This window comes from Molothrus aeneus, chromosome 5, assembly GCF_037042795.1.
Source record: "Molothrus aeneus isolate 106 chromosome 5, BPBGC_Maene_1.0, whole genome shotgun sequence".
Taxonomy (NCBI): Eukaryota; Metazoa; Chordata; class Aves; order Passeriformes; family Icteridae; genus Molothrus; species Molothrus aeneus.
Window position 1 is genome coordinate 22,690,979 of NC_089650.1, and position 18,424 is coordinate 22,709,402.

General features: G+C 44.7%; 4 protein-coding genes and 1 long non-coding RNA gene across 6 annotated transcripts; 3 read left to right on the forward strand and 2 right to left on the reverse strand.

Moving 5' to 3' along the window:
• Window positions 1-2,146: 2,146 nt before the first annotated feature.
• Window positions 2,147-2,827, forward strand: LOC136556972 (histone H1.03). Its single transcript, XM_066550449.1, has one exon. The coding sequence runs from the start codon at window positions 2,147-2,149 to the stop codon at window positions 2,825-2,827; it is 681 nt and encodes a 226-aa protein (XP_066406546.1).
• A 4,143-nt stretch (window positions 2,828-6,970) lies between these two features.
• On the reverse strand, window positions 6,971-10,419 carry LOC136556975 (uncharacterized). 2 transcript variants are annotated; one of them, XR_010783723.1, is made up of 4 exons: window positions 10,320-10,419; window positions 9,028-9,154; window positions 7,449-7,531; window positions 6,971-7,192 (listed from the first exon to the last, which is right to left on the reverse strand). It is a non-coding gene; the product is annotated as an uncharacterized lncRNA (long non-coding RNA). The 2 variants fall into 2 exon arrangements; XR_010783722.1 differs by having other exon boundaries at window positions 6,971-7,265.
• Window positions 10,420-10,537: 118 nt separating this feature from the next.
• Window positions 10,538-11,324, forward strand: LOC136556974 (histone H4). Its single transcript, XM_066550451.1, has one exon. The coding sequence runs from the start codon at window positions 10,561-10,563 to the stop codon at window positions 10,870-10,872; it is 312 nt and encodes a 103-aa protein (XP_066406548.1). The 5' UTR covers window positions 10,538-10,560; the 3' UTR covers window positions 10,873-11,324.
• A 1,082-nt stretch (window positions 11,325-12,406) lies between these two features.
• On the forward strand, window positions 12,407-12,817 carry LOC136556973 (histone H3). Its single transcript, XM_066550450.1, has one exon. The coding sequence runs from the start codon at window positions 12,407-12,409 to the stop codon at window positions 12,815-12,817; it is 411 nt and encodes a 136-aa protein (XP_066406547.1).
• Window positions 12,818-16,869: 4,052 nt separating this feature from the next.
• Window positions 16,870-17,285, reverse strand: LOC136556900 (histone H3). Its single transcript, XM_066550325.1, has one exon. It carries the CDS (start codon window positions 17,283-17,285, stop codon window positions 16,875-16,877), a length of 411 nt encoding a protein of 136 aa, XP_066406422.1. The 3' UTR covers window positions 16,870-16,874.
• Between the last annotated feature and the right edge of the window lie 1,139 nt (window positions 17,286-18,424).

Consider the following 18,424-nt stretch of genomic DNA (forward strand, 5'->3'; position numbering starts at 1 on the left):
ACACTTTTTAATTTCTAAGTAAATCAATATACAATCATGACAATGAAAATAATGAAAAATACTAATTGTTCTGTTTCTATTTCCAGGAATTTCAGAATTCCTTTCTGCCACAATGAAGTAGGAAGAAATAAAAGGATTACTGAGTCTTTCAGGGGTAGATCAACATTACAACAGTTCCTATACAAGCCCAGAAAGTGGACAGAAAGCTGCCAATAAATGTGACTATTTTGACACAAATAACCATTTATATACAAATATTAAGGGACTAAAGAACTCCAGATCTTAGCACTAGTGCCTCTGGGAGGTTTTGAACTGTTCTTGGCTATGGGGTTACTATTACTAGTTTATAAAAAAAAATATTTTCAGCATTCTGGTAGTGTTCAGTAGTGTCACAGAAGGCCTTAATCCTCCCCCACTATAGGAAATAGTATCAGATTAAGTGGGCATTAAATTTATTTTCCCATTTCTGTGATTAATCAAGAAAGAGTGCAACATTCTACAGGGTCACACCACGGTTTGTTATGCTTGTTATTATCATTCAAAACGTGCATTTACCTTTGTTTTATAGGTTTACTAAGGGACACCTCAGTAAGCTGTATTTTTTCAACATTTATCTTCAAGCAGGGAAAAAGGGTATTTCAAATTACTAGAATAAATCCAGTGTTTGCTCTGATTGTAACAGTTTAGATTTTTCAATTAAACGTGGGTAATAAGAAAAGAACTTGACGTTTCTCAAATTACTGAAGTCGCTGTGTTTCTTTATTTTCACACTCTCAAACAGCAGGGACTCCAGGTTTTACCGACATTTCATCCTTTCTCACCTCCTTTCAGCACTGAATTTAGCTGCTCGCAGGGCTTTAGGAGCTGATGATAGCCCCGGATATGGAGGGTACAGAAGACAATACTGCTGCCGGCAGACTGTTAACTGGTCGGTGTTTGAAAGAAAGCAACATTGCACTGAAAACGAAGGGGGAAGAAAAGAGAATCCATCCATTGTTTGTAATATGGAGCTGCCACTTCCCAGGGCAGGAATCCTCTTGCTAAGGTGTGGGTTCTTTTCTTCTGAAAGTAAAGTCCCGAATCACCAGATGGTGTTATCAAAGATACAAGCTTACACAATCTACATTCTTTCATTAAAGCCGAGAAATCAGTTTTGCTTTAAGTCTCCTGGCTACTCAACATACCCTCAAAAGATGAGTTTTCAGGTTTAACTCCCCGTACAATTCAAAATTCAGTATACTCCAGATTCTGTTTCTTAATCAATTTTAATTAATTATGAGGCAGAGAAGAATAATTACTCTTCAAATCTACTCTTATTACTCTGACTGTATTAACACTAAAAGCAGATAAACTGTAGTTGCAGTAATCCTGATTTCTGAATTTAATAAAGGAAAGCTGCTTCGTTAAGGTTATACGGAAAATGCAGCGACAGGAGCATCAGTGTACAGAGGGTGCACACAGTCGGTGCTTTGTTCCACTGTAATGCCCAAGCACAAGGAAAGGAACATGGACTTTCACACACGCTGCTAAAGCACGAACATCTCCCCAAAAGGCACTGGCTGTGAGACCGTGATCTCTGAAGAGGCTGAGCGCGGTGATTTCGGAGGGAAGCGGCTCAGCCGAGGGAGCCAGCTCTGCATCAGCGCCTGGGACCATGGGGCAAACTGTGTTACTTCCTCGGATTAAATATCCATTTACTCTGACACCAACCGCTCAAACCACTCTGTTTTTTCTCTGCTCTGTAGAGAACCTTCTAAAGAACAACATTTTGTGCCAGTTGTGCCCATTTAGCTCACGGTAAATTTTAATTTTAAAATATAAACCGAAGGTTTCTCTCTGCCGAGGTCTCTGCAGCTGCCCGCCGCTGAGTTTCAGCGGTCGCGTTTCCCTCATTTCTTCTCCTTCTGGGGGGAAACTCCACTAGCCTGTAGGACGGACTCCCCCCTTCCCTCCCGGCAAAAAACGGGGCGCACAGGCGGCAAATTTCGTGCAGAAAAAGTCATTTTTGGACCTTGAAGAAACACAGCGGGCGCGGCGGCGGGCGGCGGGGCGCGGGGCCGCGCACCAATCAGCGCGCGCGGCGCTGCTATAAAAGGGGCGGCGGCGGCGGCGCCTCCATTGTTCGCCCGGATCGCCCCGAGCCGACATGGCCGAGACCGCTCCCGTCGCCGCGCCCGACGTCGCCGCCGCCGCCCCGGCACCGGCCAAAGCCCCCGCCGCCAAGAAGCCGAAGAAGGCGGCGAGCGGCTCCAAAGCCCGCAAGCCCGCGGGGCCCAGCGTCACCGAGCTGATCACCAAGGCCGTGTCCGCCTCCAAGGAGCGCAAGGGGCTCTCGCTCGCCGCGCTCAAGAAGGCGCTGGCCGCCGGCGGCTACGATGTGGAGAAAAGTAACAGCCGCATTAAACTAGGTATCAAGAGCCTCGTCAGCAAGGGTGTCCTGGTGCAGACCAAGGGCACCGGCGCCTCCGGCTCCTTCCGCCTCAACAAGAAACCCGGAGAAGGGAAGGAGAAAGCCCCGAAGAAAAAAAGTGCCGCAGCCAAGCCCAAGAAGCCGGCGGCCAAGAAGCCTGCCAGTGCCGCCAAGAAGCCCAAGAAGCCGGTGACGGCCAAAAAGAGCCCCAAGAAAGCCAAGAAGCCTGCGGCCGCCGCGGCCAAGAAAGCAGCGAAGAGCCCCAAGAAGGTGACAAAGGCTGCCAAGCCCAAAAAAGCGGCGGCAGCAGCCAAGAGCCCGGCTAAAGCGAAAGCGGTGAAGCCCAAAGCAGCCAAGCCTAAGGCGGCCAAGCCGAAAGCGGCCAAGGCGAAGAAGGCGGCACCTAAGAAAAAATAAATGGTGCTGTAAAAACCCCATCTGCCTTGCAGATAAACCCAACGGCTCTTTTAAGAGCCACCCAAGTTTTCACAGAAAGAGCTGGAACTCTTAAATAATTTTTTAAAGTTTCTTTTCGTGTTATCCGTGCGCAATTAAAAGCTCTTTTGTTGTTTTCTCCGTTGCTGTCGCTTTTGGGTGGACCCGATAACTTCCTTGCGCTCTTGTTCTTTGCCGGTGCAGAGCGGCACCGGAGCGGAGCTCACGGCGGCACATCTCATTTAAATAAATAATCCTTGAGCAAACACCTTCCCGTTCGGTGCAGGAAATCGGGTTAAGCAGAGTTCCTCGAGGTAGGAGCGAGGACACCGCTCGGTGCGCTCCGGGGATGGGGATCGGGATGGGAATGCTGCGGCTCCCCATGGTTTATCTCTCCTCAGGCGGGAGGCGCCGAGCTGGGCAGGGAAGCGCCGCTCGCACCGCCCCCCGAGCCCGGAACTTTTCGAAAAGCCCGCGCTACGCAAACATTGGCCCTCGCTCTTGGGCTTTTCTAGTGCCCGGCAATTTTCGGGTTAAAAAGGCGCTCCCCCTTTCTCCCTGCATACACTTGGCGGAAGAGGCTTACGAGTTCCCTGCTAGGTTGGTACCGCCTCTCCCACCTCCCTCATCCCCTCGGCCTTTTTCATTCCCGTCCAGTCCCGTGCCTGCTTTGGGAGCCGTAGGGTCCCGGCGATCCCGGGAGCTCCAAGTTTTGAGCTGCCTCAGCGCAGTCCTCCGCTTCGGAGCTCGAAATCCACTCATGGGTGCTGCCGCGCTCAGTTCTTTCCCGGGTGTTCATTTTTGCACAAATCGAACCATACAAACTAGATATTTTCTGCACACAAACCGGCCTATGGCTGTGGTCACTGGCGATTCTCCTGTCTCGGTTTAAAGACGCGGTGCACGCCTCCTTTCACTGCGACTGCTCTGCGAGGAAGCGGCTTGCAGGGAGTACGAGGTGATCATAGCCTACGGGTGGGGATTTACTTTGTTAATGAGCACAAAGATCGAGCAAAGCTGATCCTTCACTTGAGAGATGACTCAAATATTGTGAGAAATCGTTCCACACAACAAGAAGGGGTGTATGTGTGCAGGAACATGGAATGCACTGTTTATATAAGCTCCAGTGGTTATACTGTCAATTACAGGAGCAAAATAACCATCAAACCAAAAATTCCTGTTAAATTTGTGAAGCTGAGTTGGGCAGCACAGCACAGACACCTACTGGGAAAAGGGACTGCAGTGGCAAAGAGCAAGAGTGGCCTGGGAAAACTCATCCTGCAGGGATAAGTGCAATGTCATTTTTATGCCAGTTGCACCACTGGCATATCAGTCAGTAACCCAAATTAATCATTTCTTAGCCACTTTCCCCTCAGCTTGGGCACTACAGGCCCTGTAGATGCCATCTGAGCCCAGCTGGGAGAGCTGTGCACAGCTCCAGACTGATTCTCCCTCAGAAATAGCTTTTTTAAAATCACCAAGTCACTAACACGGTGTCTGATCACTGTCTCTCCCTCAGGACCCCACACCACCCTCAGCAGGTTCCTCTAGCTAATAAGCAGATTCCTATTCTGGACATAAGAAAAGCTGATATCCTAAGAAAAACTCAGGGGTTACTGTTTTGCTGTCATGGCTCAAATTTCTTGCTAACCTACTGGACTGAGGTTCAGTTGTGTGATTCATTATTGCAGTGAAGAGGGGGAACACATCTCACTCTTCTGACACTTTTTTTGACATATGGTCATTAATTTTTTTCATTAAAATGTTAAGATTACTTTATGATACTGCCAAAAGAAAGAAAATATATGAGCTCTGCTCAGTATTTTCTAAGGTGTGCTGCATGCTGGTGTCTAGTGTCTGGTCATAACTTCAACAAAAACCAAAAGGATATACCTTATGATTAAATGTTAAACTGCCCCAAAATTAGAATAAAGGTAAAAAAAAAAAAAAAGCCAAAAACCAAGCGTTCAGTATTGCAGTTTATTACAAGGAAGACCTGGTTTGATTTGTTTTCTTGTGGCAGTACCAGCTGTTGGTTTCTCTGGGTCTGCATTGAAGGCACTTGAGACAGTAGTTCGTGTTTGGACTCAAGTGTTTATTATTTCTTATCAGTAAAACAGGCTCACCACTTTTCACCACTGTTTGCTGAAAAGCTGAGTTCAGCAGCTTTTCATTGGAAGGCACAAAATGGCTAACAACCTCTTGTTACAAGGTCTATTAAAACTAAACTATCCAATTGAGAACTGACACCTAAATTATTTTCCCTTTTAATCCAATAACTGATCCCAAAGAGCTGCAATGGGGACTTTTCTGCCCAATCACAAAATGCCACCCAAACCCATGAAGAAGGATGAAGAAGAAGCATGAAGGAGAAACCCAGGACAACACCCTGTGCCCTCCATCTTGCTTCCATCCACAACATACTAAAAATCCAAAAACCTAAATTTCTCACCAAGTGATGCATCTACACTGCTCTCTATAATCTCTTTCACACTTCTGTGGATTCTAGGCTATCTTGAAGTCTAGGAAACTTTCTCCATGAATGAGGGTCAAGGTCAGTGCTCCCCTGGGGGTCAGGGCACCCCAGAGCAGACAGAGAAATATTCCCAGTGCTCTGGGTTTCCACATTTTATCTTCCATAGGGTCAGCTGTTTATTTCACAGATGTACTTAATAAATGTAATATCAAAAGTCTGTGATGTTCCAAAAGTGCCAAATCAAGAATTCTGTTTAAGGTACCCCCCCTCCCCCTCCCCCCAAGAATAACAAATAATTTTCTACTGATGCCCTTTTTTGTGATGGGGCTACAGAGTTTTTCATCAGCATTAGTCACCACAAAGCCAAATGGCCTGTCAGATTACCACAAAAACAGGTAATTTTCAAACATATGTTTCTCTATGTTTTCATTCTCTCTTAGTGGGTTATGTTATTCCTGTACTGCTTGTGTATGTCTATATATTTAATGGCAGCTGTTGTCAGGTGAAAGAGTTTATTCTGCCTGGCCTCATCATGTCTTTGAAAAACAATTAAAAAGTCTCCTTTAAGGGCTTTATTCTGAAAAACATCAAAAGTGCAGTTTTATTGCTAGTGAAACTATTCTACTAATTTATTAAGAAATGTTTGGTAAAGAAAATTAGAAGCTAGACTTCCATAAAAAGCAAACTGTGTTAGTTCAGGCACAAAGTTGTTTAAAATTTGTCCTGGGAATAGTGTTGATAAGGCAGGGATGTTTTAGTTACTGCTGAGCAGTGCTTACACAGATCCAAGGCCTTTTCTGCTTCTCCCCTCACCCATGAGGAGTCTGGGGGTGCACAGGGAGGTGGGGGGGACACAGCCAGGATAGCTGATCCCAACTGACCAAAGGGATGTTCCAAATCATACAGGTTCATGCACAGCAGGTAAAGTTGTGGGGAAGAAGAAGGGAGAGGAGTATTCCAGTGATGGCTTTCCTCTTCCCAAATCACCATTAGGCCTGACAGAGCCCTGCTCTCCTGGAGGTGGCTGAACACCTGCCCGCCCATGGGAAGTGATGAATTAATTCCTTGTTTTCCTTTGTTTGCATGCATGGCTTTTGCTTCACCAATTAAACTGTCTTTATCTCAAGCCACAAAGTTTTTTCACTTTTCTGATTTTCTCCCCCATCTCTGGGAATGAGTGAGGGAGCAGCTGCACAGTGCTGAGTTGTTGGCTGGGGTTAAACCATGACAGCTGAATAAAGAAGGGAAAAAGTTCTTCCTATTAACCTCGGCTAAATAAGTTGTAAAATGTAAGTTATGTACATTTCAAGACTAAGTTTACAGGTTCTCAAAAGGAAGGAGCTGTTTTCAGTTGTGAAACACCTACAATGTGTATGGGCACAAAGGTGGGGACAGCCAGATGTGGAGTCTGGAAGAGGGCAACATAAATAGCATTAATACCAGACCTGGTCTCTGCTGCTTGCATGTCAGTACAGATTTGAACCAGCTTGAATTTGGGCATGGAACCACTTTTCAACTTAGACACCTTTGACATAGTAAGATTACACAACTGAGTTTTCCTTCCACAAGTTTATTTTTTACCATCTAGATAACAATGCACCCAGTGTTCTGCTGGACACAGGGTCATCAAGCACTTTTTTCTGTGGTAATTTGAGATCTCTCCTCTACATAACACGTTGTCAAAGCATAATGAAGTCACCAGTGTGACTCCTCCTGGGATCCCCATTCACTCTCCATACTGAATTTTGGACAATTATTTCCAGATTTGGAGTTATGTTGCATTCTGACTTTGATTTTGCACACAGTGTTTTGTCGATCTCTTTGCACTTCCATTCCCACATGAGTTTTGTTCATCAGTCCTGCATGAACTGCTGAGACATCATGAAAAACTCAAGTGACTGCAGGATCCTTTTTTCAATGATTTAAGAATTGGGCTGCAAGCAGCTATGGAAGAATTGAAATGTAAAAAAAAAAAAAATAATAATAGGATTATAGCCTACATCAAACATTGAAATTTGATCTAATAAAAGAAGTCCTTGCCTACAGCACAGAGGTGTGGGATGACAACCAAGGGCCAAGGCAAGGGCTGTAGCTCACTGCCCATGCCTGCACCTCACCTCCTGTTACCTGTGCACATTGGGAGATGCATCCTTGATCCCAAGGGAGAATGATTGGGCTGGAGGTGAAGATAGGATGGTCACAATTTGGCTCTGAGGAACAGAAAAAATGGAGCAAAGTCATGATCTGAACTTTGAAGGACACATGGCCAAAAAAGTAACTTTTGCCTGATAAAGTAACTTATATGTTAAATTGCATGCTACTGCATATGCTAATAACTTGTACAAAGTATGTGCTACCACATATGTGACTGTATTACTCAGTTCTTCACCTAGATCATGCCACACGTAAGAGGGAGAGTGGGATAAGATTATGTTTTAGATAAGGAGGGTAGAAATTTAACCTGTTTGGGGGGAAGACAAAAAGACCTTGGAGCCAGTACCCAAGCTACTCTCCTCTCTCTACTCACAGCTGGGCAGGCCTTCCTGGTAAGCTTGATCACATAATAATAGCAATAGTAATAGTAATAATAATAATAATAATAATAATAATAATAATAATAATAGTAGTAGTAGTAATGTCTGGGTTCACACGACATTATTGTTCTTGTTGAAGGTCTATTATAGTGCATTTAACCCTGGCAATTCTGAGGTTTTAGTTCTGTTTCTTCAGGAAACTACTCTGTTCTCCAGTCTGTGATTGCAGCAGTTCTTATTGAATGCAACCACATCTATAGAGCTGAATTGTGAAACTGCACTATTTGTGAATCTGTGCTCATGCTTCTTATTTGACACTACCAGGCTTACCAGGCTGAATTTTCAGGAATCAGAAATTAAGGCCAGCTGCACCCAGCGCCTCTGATGTGTGAGGACCAGCTGGAATGCAAGTGTTCATTTTCTGCCAAGTTTCTGTACTCCTAATGCCGCACAGAGGTCAGTTTTATGATCTTTGAATGTCTCTTCCATAGGAAATGATTCAATGGATCCTAAGTTACTGTTTAATTTTATCAAAGATACCTCACAGAACAGATGATATTTGATGTATAATTTAGAATCAGCTGTGAGTGAAGAAGAGCAGGAACTCAGCTCAAAACTTGCTCCCTTTTATTAGTTGTGAATTTCTGTCATGAGTTAAAAGACTAAGGCTATGAACAAGCATGTATCTCTTTTTTTAAATAAAAACCTCCTTTTCCAAATGGTTTCTGACCTTTTGCAAAGCAAACAGACAGCAAGAGACAGAGGAAAATGTTATAGGTAGTCACAGATCCTTGGGCAGAAGCAGCTCATTATGGAGCAGGATTTACGTTATGAGGCTGTACATTCATTTTATTCCATTGGAAAGAAAAAGAAAAAGAAAAAGAAAAAGAAAAAGAAAAAGAAAAAGAAAAAGAAAAAGAAAAAGAAAAAGAAAAAGAAAAAGAAAAAGAAAGTGCCAAGAATTCCTAGCAAGGACCTGTGATGGAGTCAGAGTCCCTGAAGTCTGCTTGAACAGCCTGAAGGTCTGGATTTTCAGAGCAGAGTAGTTCAGGGAGTTCTGCAGCAGGTAGTGCTAAACTGCCCTGTTGGTGACACCCTGGGAACTCAGACAGTGAAACACCTGCTGCAAGCATGACACCAAGTGTATCCTTACCAGGGCAGGACACACCTACCTTACTCCCACAATCTCCTGGAAGTGACAGAAGAGCTGACTGCAGAGTGCCCAGTTTCTCCTGATGTCCTGATCTCCCTCAGCAGTCCAGGCATGGTCCCTGAAATTTCCTCCCTGAAAGGAGCAAACTGGAAAGACAGCACCATGACCTGAGCTGTGGCATTCCCCCTGCATTCCAGAAGTATCTCCACAGCCCAGATGAGAATACTGTCAAGTTCCTTGTGGAACAGAGACTTTGTCAGAGGTTTGAAATTTCAGCATGTCTCTTTCAAAGTTTTGATATTTGCCTTGCCCCATTTGGGTTTCCTCTGGGCCCGTGCTGAAAAGATGGTGCATGAATGTGTGACAGATCCTGTTATTTTAATTTCCCAAAGCAGGAGGGGCCACTGAACAGTGATTTCTCTGCTAACGGGTGCAACTTCTCTGTCTGTGGTCTGTGGGAAGATGGATTGATGATTGTTCAATCTTTCTTTGGATCTTCATGAAAGGACACATTATGTAAAGCTGCCCGGCCAGTAAGAAGAAAAACACTATCAAGCAATCAAAAAACATCCATGGGAGGGCAGCAAACACCCAATACAGGAAACTTCTTTTATCCTTCCAGAAAATTTTCAGGTCAAAAATGATTTACTGAATAACTTTTGCTAAATACAGCTTGATTTCAGCAGCAAAATCTCAGAACATTTTCCTCCACTAATGAGACCAAACCCAGAATTAATAAATACCTGAAAAATGCAAAACTACCTTTCTTTTGAGTATTTGATTTTCAATTGCTCTAAAAATAGATATGCTCCTGTTTATGACACCACCACACTGGAAAATACTGTAAAAATAGTCATCCAAAAGAATACTTTTACCTTAAAATATTAATCTGAAACCTGTAAAATCTTGGTTAGCATACCAGTACTGGTAAATTCACCTTGAGATAACATTCAGAGATGGTGGGAAATGAAGATGTGAAAAAAAAAATGAGGATGGGTAGAATTTCTTAGGAACACGATTGGACAGAATTTGCTGCAAGATTATCCATTAATAAAAAAGCGAAGTAACTGTATAAACCAAGAAGCCGCTCAGGAGAATCCGTACAAGCAGGTGAAGCCGAAATACATAAGACATGAATCTTTGAAAATAACAAATTGGAGCATAATTAAAGTGAATCAATAAGTGGGGCAACTTTCTATGAACGAGCTTTTTCTTCTAAGCTATCACTCATATCAAAGCTTTAAAAAATACATGAATCATCATAAAAAACCAGACACGCTGTCCTTGCTACCTGAAACACAAGAAACGCACCGAAAAGCGACAGTAACACCAAACCCGTTGTGCCTCGGGGAAGGGAAATTCACACAAATCCCGAAATTTTCCGCTCGCGGGCCGCGCCGCAGAGAAAGCGGGGAGGTGGCGGGAGCCAGGAGCAAGCCCCGCCCCCTTCTCTGCAGTCCTCAACCAGGTCGGACCAAACCCCATAAAAGCCGCGGCGCGGGCGGTGCTGGCCCACACCGGCAGTGTCGGCAGCAGCAGCGGGACTCTCGTCATGTCTGGCCGAGGCAAGGGCGGCAAGGGGCTCGGCAAGGGCGGCGCCAAGCGCCACCGCAAGGTGCTGCGCGACAACATCCAGGGCATCACCAAGCCGGCCATCCGCCGCCTGGCTCGGCGCGGCGGCGTCAAGCGCATCTCGGGGCTCATCTACGAGGAGACGCGCGGCGTGCTCAAGGTCTTCCTGGAGAACGTCATCCGCGACGCCGTCACCTACACGGAGCACGCCAAGAGGAAGACGGTCACGGCCATGGACGTGGTCTACGCCCTCAAGCGCCAGGGTCGCACTCTCTACGGCTTCGGCGGCTAAATCCTTGCTTACTTGCCGGACCGCCGCCACAAAAACCCCAAAGGCTCTTTTAAGAGCCACCCACCTATTCCTTGAAAAGAGCTGTATTACGATGTTGCAAGTTCTAAATACAAAAAGGATGCTATTAAATCTCTCCAAAGCTGTTAACGTAATGCTACTAATGTTTATGAGAGCTCTCAAATGTGTCAGTTTGCTCTTTGATAAAATTTGAATGTGTATTTTCGCAATGTCCACCGATTTAAACAATTATGTAAAATGTTATTCAATGTCTTGTTTTTAAATTTTGTATTGGACTAAGTATTAAGCAATTAAAATGAATGCTTCGACTTCGGAAGAATCGGAAAGTTGCCCTGAGGTGAATGTTTTCTCTCTAGTATTTCTATTTCCCTCCTCCCCCTCCTTTAGTTCTTGTCTATGATACATTTACTTTTAAAATAAAAGAGTAAATCCAATACTGTTTTCTCGTGATCATTTGGGGCATAATTGGGAGGAGAGAGGGAAGGGATGGGAGGGGAATGGACAGTAAATGCAAATGATGAACCTAGAAATATTTTCTTTTTAATGTATCATAAGAAACTTGGTGTTGATATTTTGTCAACACAAACAACATTTAAAAAACACAAAAAAGAATCCCAAAATCACGACCAAAAGGAAAAAAAAAATAAAAATAAAAAACATTTTAATTTTATATGAAACCTTTGAAAATTATTTGGCACCTGCAAACAATGATATCAATATGGATTTGTGGATTTGTGGTCTATTCTGGTTTTCTCACACCTTCATGATTAGCGGAAAATTAAGTGGGAGACCAACACCATCTTTCTTTTCAATTAATGTCAGAAAAAAAAAAAGTCAATGGCCTAAGTATTATCATTATCACAATGTTGTCTGATGATATGTAAAGCTTTTCCTTCAGAATTGCCCAGTGAAATTAAAACATGAAAAACATAAAAATAGTAGCTTAAAAATCATCTCCATCACTGCAGGTTGTTACATGTCATAGCTACAAACGTGTGTTACTGGATTTTTTTTAGTGCCTCTGTTTTCAGGTACCAGCCTATCTGTGCTTTGTGTCTTAGGGAATAACGTGCCTATTCACGTAAGGAGCTGTGTACCACACTGAAAGAACATTTTCCTTCTTTTGTAACCAGCCCATCATTAAAAATAGCAAACCAAAACAAAGACACAAAGAAAGAAAAGATACAAGTGCAAGTAACGTGCAGAGTTTTGGCCTCTCCGCTCTTTCCCATCTGTCAGGAGGATCGGCAGAGATGCAGAGCGGGAGTAGCAGCAGGGATACGAGCACAGTGTCTGATACTCACGGCCCGCCCCTGGCCCGCACCGAGCGCGTTGCGGAGGGAGCGGGGCCGGGGAGCTCCGGCCGAGCTTCAGCGCCGGGCTGGGATCGCACGGCATCCAATGGGAGCGCGCCTCTTGCGACCAATCACAGACGGGGCCGCGCTATAAATTGCGGCGTTGGAAGCGCTGCTGTGTACATTTCTCTCTCTGCCTCAGAGGATTTGTTCCTGGAGCCATGGCGCGTACGAAGCAGACGGCGCGGAAGTCGACGGGCGGCAAGGCGCCCCGCAAGCAGCTGGCCACCAAGGCTGCCCGCAAGAGCGCGCCGGCCACGGGCGGCGTCAAGAAGCCGCACCGCTACCGGCCCGGCACGGTGGCGCTGCGCGAGATCCGGCGCTACCAGAAGTCCACGGAGCTGCTGATCCGCAAGCTGCCCTTCCAGCGGCTGGTGCGCGAGATCGCGCAGGACTTCAAGACCGACCTGCGCTTCCAGAGCTCGGCCGTCATGGCGCTGCAGGAGGCCAGCGAGGCCTACCTGGTGGGGCTCTTCGAGGACACCAACCTGTGCGCCATCCACGCCAAGCGCGTCACCATCATGCCCAAGGACATCCAGCTGGCCCGACGCATCCGCGGAGAGCGCGCGTAATTCGCTGCCGTAACCCACGCAGACCCAAAGGCTCTTTTAAGAGCCACTACATGCACAATTAAAAGAGCTGTAGCGCTGCCTAAAAATTCCCTTGAAAGTCACCCGGGATACTATGCGAAACAGCAAACTAGCAAGTGCTTTAAGAACACTTGTTAGGGGAAGTGTGAGAAATGTCAGTTCAAGGAGGGCGATTCGGGAGCCTCAGGATGGAGGGGTTTACATTCATGTGAGTGAGTGATGTGACACAGCTTTAAAGAGAAAAGGGGGGATGGAGGGGCCTGACAGGGACACCCCTGTGTCTGGAGTCGACCCGTGCTAAGGAAATTGCACCCTGAACCCTGCCTGGCTGGTTCAAGGCAAGGGCAGAAACATCCTGTGTTACTGTCCTGTGTCGCTGTCAAACTTAACAGATTGCCTTAAGGGGGCTGCCACCTTGCTCCAGCAATTCTTAAAACCGGGAACAAGAGTATCCATCACAATTAGTCTGTTTTGATTATGTCATATTTGATAAATATCGTTTTACAGGTGTTAAATAATTGATCACCATACTGATGGCCCAGGATTCATGAGGACAGAAAAGTGAAAAGGCCAAGAAACTGATAAAAAAGTACTGTAGACAGGAATAACTTACCAAACATTTCCAGATTTGCTACCATAATAATACAGAACTGGTGGACGGGGGGGGGAGAGGAAGGTTGTGGGGTTTCGTTTGGTTTGGTTTGGGTTTTTGTTTGTTTGTTTGTTTGTTTGTTTTTTGTGGAGGGTGTTTTTTAATAAGTTTTATAAAAATCATGGTGTGAAAATTCATATATTCTTGCCCTTATGAGAGTTAATGTATTTGTCTTTTAACTTGCATTTCTCCAGTAGTGATCACCATATATGATGTGTGCTGAGTTGTCATTTCTGCAGCCAGTCCTTCAGCATTCTTCATGAGTTTCTGGAAGGACAGATATATACACCTGCACTTTTCTGCCTTCTAAGGACCCATCTCTGTTCAAATTCTTACTATGAGGCAAAGTCAGTCTAAGAAGAGTCTGAAAATCAAAAGGAGGAGTTTAAAATTAAACTTCAGATTCATTAATAGCTGATGCTTCTCCAGTTATTTTTGGAATAATCTCCCTTTCTTCTCTCCATCTGCAAAAAAATCACATCTGGTACTTGGGATGCCACAGTCCTGAGGACTGGGGAGCACTTGAAGGCAGCTGTTAGAAGCCAGAGTGGCCACCTGCTCTCTTTAGAGGCTTCTGGGCCCCGTTTGCCTGCTCAGAGATGCTGAGCTACAGACCCTGTCTGCCACAGACAGCACTTGGGTGGCTGGGAAAAGAAAGCAGAAAGACTTGCTGAGTTTGTCAGTCAGATAGGATAAAGATTTGTTTGGGGGGCTCTGCCTCTTATGCCTTTTTAATTTTCTCCCTTCTTTTTTCTTCCTCCCACATAAAGCCCCCTGAATGAATTTATTGATCATCATGGCCTGGTTTTGGAACAAGGTTGGAATGGAAGGAGAGTTGTATCGTGAAGCATGATGAAGACTTCTCCTTATCTTGATTAAACCACATGAAGTGATGAGAAAATTGTAACTAAAAACCTGGAGAGAGAAGGAAATGTTTCAGTAGGCCATAAAAGTTCCATGTTCTTTTAAAAGTCAGAGAAAAGAATATACGAAAGGATAACCTCAGCCTTTCTTTCTTCCTTCTGCTTCAGTTGAAACAGAGCATGTTAACACTAACTAGGAAAAATAAATAAATCAATGAACTCTATTATTTCCAACAAGCAGCACCATGTTAATGCTCTAAGATCCTACCAGTCCCTTTTAGCAATTTTACTGGAGGTCACTGAGAACATATTAACAACATCCCAGTCATAATGAATAATTTCCTCATTCACTTCTGGGAGCAGTTTCCATAGACTGGAATCAGGGAAGGCTCTTTATAGAGCCTGGGTGTGCACTATAAGCAGGCACCAGTGACCCCTGCCTCTTTATTTACAGTTGTAACACTTCTAAGGTTTTAGCCTTTTTAACCTGTGCTACCCTCGAAGTTGGGCCAGGTCACGAAGTTTGAGTCAGTTATGAATTGCAAGTTTGTAGCAACAACTAGTATCAGGATGGAGGCTACTGAAGTCTTAGAGAGTAGGCAGATAAATTGTTAATTTTAATATTACAATAATAGAATTCCTTTTAAGCTACACTTAGGGACAGTCTCTGTACTTTTCCAGTAGGAGCACTGCCATATGTAAATTCTCACCCAACTCTCCAAGTGGTGACACACAAACAAAAGAATAAAAGATAATAAAACCATTTCAACTAAAGGAGACTCAGAGTGATCATTTAGTACCAGCTGTGAAACAGTTTCTATTATTTAATACACCATATAATATTGGAACTGCAGGGAAACATTCCAGATGGTGCTGAGGCAGAGGGGGATGAGAAAGAGATGGATGGATCTGAAATTTATGAATGGAAAAAGAAAATATGAAGGTGTTCATACAGTTATATAACATTTACAAAAATTCATTTATATTTACTTTCATACCTACATCACTATGCTATGAGTATTTCTTGTATATACCTTGGTTGCCTCGTGGGTATTGTTTCAGAAAAATACCATATGAATCCACTTACAGGGTTCCCCACATGCCATACTCAAATACTTGAATTTTAATTTCAGAATAATTTGGCTGGTAACATTTACAGAAGGGTTTTGGAGAGGCTGGAGTCCATTGTCAAGGACAGAGGAAAAAGATGTGACAGCAAAGAAGCAAAATCAATAGAAATCTCAGTGCTTTATTTGTGAATTTGTAGAAAAGTTGACCTCTCTAAAATACTAAAAGAGTGACAGTCTGTAAGACTTGGCACAACCAGAAATTGAACTAAAGGCCAACTGTAACTTCCTGACTACAAAGTTTTATTGAATCAACTGAATTCTGCTAAGTGTTGGCCTTTGATGTCCCTGTGCACGTTCCTCTTCTGACTCAGTTTTCTTGTCATCAAATACAAACCCCTTGTCTTTAACCACGCTCAGAGCTGCATGAGCCTATTTCCCACAGGCCTCCCCTTGGCTGAATCTGCCAAGCCTGACAGCTGCTTTCTTTTCCTCAGCTGATGGGGCCCCAAGCAGAAGCCACAAAACTTTCTCTGCACCACTGGTCTCCATGTGTTGGGAAAATAGGAGAGGAGACATCAGAAACAACCAGCCACCAGATTCTCTTTGCCTTTCCAGATACTCATTGTCATCTTCTCCAGCCTATCTTCAGACTTAACACACATAAACTCACCCACGCCCCCCACCCAAAAGAAAAAAAGCAATTAGACTAAATTATTGAATTTCTCAATTTTTAATCCTATCATTGAGTTTATAATCTTAGCACTCCTCTTTTAGTCGCATGATAGAGGGAGAGTTGAGATATCCAGTTAAAATTTCACAAGTACAATCACAGTAAAAGCGTATCTGTGTATAATACTTAATAAAACTATATATAAACTTTATAAAACTATACATATTTATATATAAACTATGTAAAAATATATATATATACTTAATAAATACCATAATACTTAATAAAAAGCTGTTTGAAACTTGATAATGTCTTTCTTCCAATGCTAACACAGGTTATACCTTCCAGTATGGTTTAAAGTAAAGCTAAATTATTCCAAATAGTTTTTACAGAAAGTATCAAGTTGGGAGTGGGGGGAGAGGGAAAAGGGGCAGGGAAAAATAGGTGCCAGCTGTCTGACCTAGTATATTTTCCATTTGTTGAATTTAACAGTCATTTGCTTTGTGCAATTTCCTTATTCTGTGCAGTTGAATGGGCTTAGGAAGCACCTCACTAGAACAGCATGCAACCCTACAAAAACAGGAAAGCAGCTTAAGTACTTAAAATTACTGGGATGCTTACATTGGAATTGCAATAACTTTTGAAAACTTCCGAAACGCTGTCTCTTAAGTATAAGGAAGGCAGTGCTTCAACTCTCTTGTGCAATGTAGTGGCTCTTAAAAGAGCCTTTAGGGCGTGGGAGGAATAATTCAGGACCACAGCGAGTGCAGCCGGGGCAGGGAGCTCAGGCGCGCTCTCCGCGGATGCGGCGGGCCAGCTGGATGTCCTTGGGCATGATGGTGACGCGCTTGGCGTGGATGGCGCACAGGTTGGTGTCCTCGAAGAGCCCCACCAGGTAGGCCTCGCTGGCCTCCTGCAGCGCCATGACGGCCGAGCTCTGGAAGCGCAGGTCGGTCTTGAAGTCCTGCGCGATCTCGCGCACCAGCCGCTGGAAGGGCAGCTTGCGGATCAGCAGCTCCGTGGACTTCTGGTAGCGCCGGATCTCGCGCAGCGCCACCGTGCCGGGCCGGTAGCGGTGCGGCTTCTTGACGCCGCCCGTGGCCGGCGCGCTCTTGCGGGCAGCCTTGGTGGCCAGCTGCTTGCGGGGCGCCTTGCCGCCCGTCGACTTCCGCGCCGTCTGCTTCGTGCGCGCCATGGCTGCCGGGACACAACAAGACCCGCGGGAGCTGAAAGGAAGAAATTGAATGAACTCAGGGCGCTGCCGCAGCCGCTTTTATAGCCTGCACCGCTCCCTGATTGGCTGCCAGGAATGCGGCGCTGCCATTGGGTGCTTTCAATTTCGAAAAGCCCGCCGCGAGCGCGCCTTCACCAACGGCTGCCCGCGCTCAAACCCCCCCAACCCCCCCCGGGTCTCGGCCCCGCCGCTCCTGTTCCAAGGGTGGGCGGTTCGCTATCGCAGTTTGTACGGACTCCCTCAAAAATGAGCCCTTTTCCGAGAAATGTTCTAACGGGAAAAGAGAAATCGCAAATTATGCTGATCTTAATGCATAAAAAATTCATGTTTTTTTTTTCTCTAATTGATTTTTTTTTTCTTAAATAGGAATCCTACCAGTATTTTTGGGCCTTGGATTTTCGTTACTATGGGGTGCGTGGAGTTGTGTATTGTGAGGGAGTTTTGGTGGGAGAGGTTGGGTTCCACTTTGTGTAACTTTCATCTGGCAGGGTAAATGTTTTGGAGATCAACATGAATTGCAAATGTAAGTTTTCTAATCCAAAGGAGAGTGGTTTCAAATGACCGGATCTTTCAGCATGCAAAGCATCCTTAGGTTGCTGCTGAATCACAATGTGCTGTCAGGTGATTTTCCTTTTTCCTCACTGTACATATGTGCAATATTTCCCTACTCGGGTGCGCTGTCGTTGGAGCCCGATCGCAGAAGAGCTCCCAGGTGAAAGGCAGAAACTGTCACACCTCTGGCACCCTGAATTAAAAGTGTATTCCTAACCGTAAACACAGCGAAAGCACAAAAAATGAATGGTAATTTCCTACACACGTCATTCTGAGAACAAAGGGGCCCTTTTTTGAACATTGAGAGGGGACTTAGGGAGGTGATACCTCTAATGTTGCATTACAATCGACGTTATTTAAATATAAATAGGTATCCACTTCTACTGTTTACACAATGAGGGGGAAAATCGTCTCTCAGATGAGACGCCTCCATAGGTACCCTACAGCCGTCTGCACAAAACAGGGGGCTACGCGCTTAGGTTGCTTTGCGAATTTTTTAGCTTTCTTTTCAAGTACATTGCCCTAAATATAGGACGTTTAAATCACTA